The sequence below is a fragment of the Calonectris borealis genome, chromosome 16, assembly GCF_964195595.1.
Source record: "Calonectris borealis chromosome 16, bCalBor7.hap1.2, whole genome shotgun sequence".
NCBI lineage: Eukaryota > Metazoa > Chordata > Aves > Procellariiformes > Procellariidae > Calonectris > Calonectris borealis.
In genome coordinates, this window is record NC_134327.1 from 9,834,455 (window position 1) to 9,839,127 (window position 4,673).

The window sequence follows — 4,673 nt, forward strand, 5'->3', positions numbered from 1 at the left end:
TAAATGGCCCACAGAGAAGCTTTTAATTTCTCCTTCTCTTAATATTTTTACTAGTATCTTTAATGCCCAAAATTCAGATGAGCATAGTGGATTCCAATTCAGTCTCCCACTGGTATAAAGACCTTCTGCTTAAAACATTGGGGAACGTGGTTTACGAAGTGCTTGCACTCCTTCAAGTGTTTTCCAACAATATGAAATCACTTGCCAGCAATTGTACATGACCTTCCAGGGTACAAAATGTGTAAATAAATAGTAGGCTTGCAATAGGAAAGATTATTTATGGCACAGATATCTTGTCTTTATCTTGACTGCTTGTTAAGATTTGACCAGAGCTTGAAACTCTGAAAAAGAAAGAAAAGAATAATAAAATGGGACCACATTTTGTAATTACAGTCAAAAAAGTAATTTTTTAATTTTTAGAGTTAAAATGGGAAACTAATGATACTTCCTCTGATAATCATTCCTTAAAGGTAGCATTGTATACTCATAATAATAGATATTTAAGACAGAGGAAGTGTTGCCTTTAAGTGTCACATTGTACCATAGTTCAACAGTAAAAAGCAGTGAAATTATATACCGAAATTTTATAAATATATCAGTTTAGGTTCCAGTCCTGAAAAAATCTCTGTAGATGAAAAAAGGGACTGACCACCTGTAGCCGAGGGCGGAATACAGACTGGCTCCTGTGTTAGATCTTCTCTACAATACAGAGCAGATCTGAGCACCTCAGAATCAGATCCATAACATCCAATGTATGGAGCAGGGCAGCTGCCTAGAGCTAGCCATTAGGAAGTCTCAAAGGCAGGTATTACTCCATTTGATAAAGGCAGCCTTACCATCCACTCCAATTTTACCATCTCCATCACTATCACCTGCTGCCAGGAGTGCCTTGGTCTTGGCATCAGTCAAAGCTCTGGCACTGGCTGACAAATTCTGCAGGAAAGGTCTGTTAAAGGTGAGAGGACAAATGAGTGAGACATACTCAGTACTGAAAGCATTTAGAGTTTGTTATTGGTAATAACTGTAAAATTCCAAACCTGATTCAATTCTTGAGACTATTTCAAAAGCTCTTTGTAAATAATTTTGAATTCAATGGCAAAACTTCCTCTAACTTCAGTGAGAATAAGGGTAAGAAAGTAAGAGGATGTTGCATGACAACATGTAAAAATCCTTGATGACATTTTGGTTTCATTGGCTTAAAAAGGCAAAATTAAAACTGGCTCCGTAGTGGCAGGATTCATCTTCGCTCCTGTGTTATCTTCCTTTTTTTCTCCTAAGACTCTTAAGAGTGGCAACAATTTTTCTAACCTTACTTTTTAACTTCAAAGTCAGATGAATATGATCTGGAAGATAAAATTCATGTGATAGAAAGAAAGATGAGAGAAAAATAGCTCTTTGAATTCAGTCTAGTAAAAAATCTTGCAATAATAAAAAGCAAACTCTAGCAGAACTGCTATTTTTGTCTTCACAGTCTGTCAGTTATCCCTACATGAAACAAGTATTTTCAGTGCTATCAGAGTGTTTTCTTGTTGTGATTCAGCCTTTCCGTCGTTATTTGTCTTGCAGCTCCTTCAGCACAAGCATACACACATGTGCACACACACACACACACACACACGATTGTCTCTCATCCAAAGAGACAGAAGGAAAGGAGTATTTCTGATCTTATCCTGCATTTTTAGACAATAAAACACAAGCCTGTTGATAACTCATTTTTTTTAATTTAGTTACTTCAGTTCATCTTCCTCAATAAAGCTACTCCTGTCCTGGTCAAGAATTCTGAAGACTTTGGAGAGCTGGTCTTTGGACTTGGAGTTGAGACCCACTTTGACAAAAAAGTTTTTGTAATCGAATGTATCAGCAGCTAAAATAAGCAGGAATAGATGAAGAAAAGTAGTTAAAGATCTGGAACAAAAAAAAATTGGCTTTTTGGTCAAAAAGCAGCAAACTGTTCTGCAGTACAGTGAGGGTCATTACAAACCCCAATCAAAAATCTCTGATTTTCCTGAGTTTATTTCAGATTAATGGGATTTTTCCATCAATGATCTCTCAAACCTGGGAAGATAAATATTGACTGCGGTCTTCATTATGCAAGAACATACATTTGTAAATAGATACTTCACTCAAACATAAATTCACAGAACTTGATGTTAAATATTTTGCTTGTATTGAAATCAGCACGAGTTTTATTACTATTCTCTGAAAAAAGGCACAGGATTTCAGCCTCTTGATTTTTTCATACTTAAAATTGCTACAATGCACAAGTGATGATGGGTGCCTGTACCTTGGGTGGCGAAGATTAAAACTTGCATCTTCCATTACCTTGCCTCCTTTTTCTCTTTTTGATAAAACAATTAAAGCTGTAATTAGCAAACAAACATACAAGAACATCTTACCATGTACCCTGGAGAGGTAATCACGTTATACTGTCTAGTTCATCCTTCCAGCCTTTTCTGTTTTCATTGGAATTGGGACGTTGGGGTAGTGAGGACAAAGGAATTTGATAGATAAACTGAAAAGCCAAATTTAAAACATGACTGTTACCTTGACAGCTCTGTAGGCCAGCAGCAATTTCAGCTTCTGTCAGGATACCAGAAAAAGCCATGTCAAAGCTACTATAAAATGAAAAATAATATTGGGTGGAGTTCATATTGGTCTTGCTCTACCAGCCTTTGATGCTGCCCCATGAGGACAGCCAGGTTTGATTAGTGGGGCAGTTGCAACCTAGGTCCCAGGGCAAACCAGGGGAGCTGCCCTGCAGGAGCCGACTGTTACAACCTTTAATTCAGATACATGTAGTGCATCTGGCTTGCTGTTATCTCTCGTTAAGTCTTCAGGTGCACAAGCTGAGGACAAAACCAAACGTATTTACAGAACTGCACGGCATTTGGGGATCTTTGGTTATTTCCATGCATTTTTTGTGTAGGTTATTGTGATGTTTTCAAAAGCTCCAGAGGAAAGATTGAACTCACCTTGCCACTTAGTTTTCCCTAAGCCAAGAACAGAAAAAAACTGTAAGGTAAAAGACCTGCAGAGTCCTCTTGACTTAATTCTTTTTCAAATGACAGAGATAATGACTTATATTGACCTTAGTTAAGTCTTCCCGACCTTTTACAGAAGTCCTAGAGCCACGTGATGGCTCATATACCCCAGGGGATAAGTTACTGTGGCTGACAAAACTTGCTAGCTAATCGGATTGATATTTATATCCCAAAGGAATGTGCATGGTGTTTTAGACAATATATAAGGTTTAGTACCATACAAAGTAAATCCCCTCAGCTTGCACCTATTTTTAGTGTAGTGAATGATTTTTGATCTGTGAATGAAAAAATATAATTCTTTTTTTATTGCTTAATGATAGGAACAAATGGACGTTTTCATGGTAGACTGACTTTTAAGGGCCCAATCCTGATAGAAATGACCCATGAAACATTACTCCTGCAATTGGCCTCACAGTCTTCCAATAATACTAATATTGATACATTTGTACTAGATATATCTGACTTACAAGTAGAATCTCACAGATAAAACTTTTAATCAGCCCAAAGTATTTTTAGTAAGCCGATATGTAAGCTTTGGTTACCCAATTACTGAAATATGTGTGTTAGATTATAAAAGTCTAATATTGAATATGTTTGCTCAGTATTAATTCATTGCATGGGGCACATTTTAAATCATCATAATAAATGTGTCCATTTATAGAAAGAACGTTGTCAGTTGTTCAGCAGCACACAGGAGTATGCATCAATTAATGGTAAGGAGTGAAACTGAGCAGTGAAATCTGTAATATTTGGTTCTTTCTTTCTGTGTTGAAAAAATAAACTTCTATAAGGATTCAAACAGTAGCTAAGCTAAAGCTGCAGCTTTTCTCTTACTGGTTACTAATAGGATCCTCTGGTCGGCTAGCTCATTAAATCTCTTGGAACTTAATGGCCTCAAGAATGGCTGAAATTGGCCGACGGTGTGAAAAATCATTGGGAGAACACTTCACACCCACTCATACATAAATGTGCACGGAGTATCACTGTAGATTTAAATAATATTTGAGTAATGCCATTACGTTTAAAATAAAGCCTAACACTTGGTCAATATAACATAAAGCTGCTGCTTTTTTCAAGAATTACATACGTGAAAATACAGACAAAAACCTCATCTTGCACATCTTAGTTTCCCTTGATCATTTCTTCAAGAGAAGAATGCTTAGGAGAAGCACTAACTATATTTTTCTAAAACCATGCTGTGTGGTAAATTGAACATTGTGAAAGCAAAGTTTTCTGGACTATATAAGATCAACTGAGCAAGTTACTTTTAAAGGCATTTTATTCTGGACTGGTGGATATATGAACTAAATGATCCAGTCTTTCCATTTGGGAATCTAGCTTTGCCTTTGTTTCAGATTCCGGGGAAATAATTGAGAGTATGGCCTGGGATCAGAGACGATCTGATAATTGTGTCGGAATTACTGAACATTCAAGAAATAATCCTTTTGAGAAGACCACATTGAGATTACAACGCATTTCTCGAGACAAGTTTTTGAGTATTTCTGTGGCAAACCAGAGCTTGCCTGTAGATGGCACCAAAGACAGTCAAGTCCAGCCGTGAAATCTCCGGCACTACTTGGGGTGAGAGAAAACCAAGGCACTGAGAATGAGAACAGGTTAACAGGTGGGCGT

At 37.1% G+C, this 4,673-nt stretch overlaps 1 protein-coding gene across 1 annotated transcript; it reads right to left on the bottom strand.

Annotated features, from left to right (window-relative positions):
- Nucleotides 1–315: 315 nt before the first annotated feature.
- Nucleotides 316–2,641, bottom strand: LOC142088995 (parvalbumin beta-like). Its single transcript, XM_075164869.1, has 4 exons — nucleotides 2,545–2,641; nucleotides 1,732–1,864; nucleotides 837–946; nucleotides 316–341 (listed from the first exon to the last, which is right to left on the bottom strand). The coding sequence occupies exons 1-4, from the start codon at nucleotides 2,603–2,605 to the stop codon at nucleotides 316–318; spliced, it is 330 nt and encodes a 109-aa protein (XP_075020970.1). The 5' UTR covers nucleotides 2,606–2,641.
- Nucleotides 2,642–4,673: the final 2,032 nt, after the last annotated feature.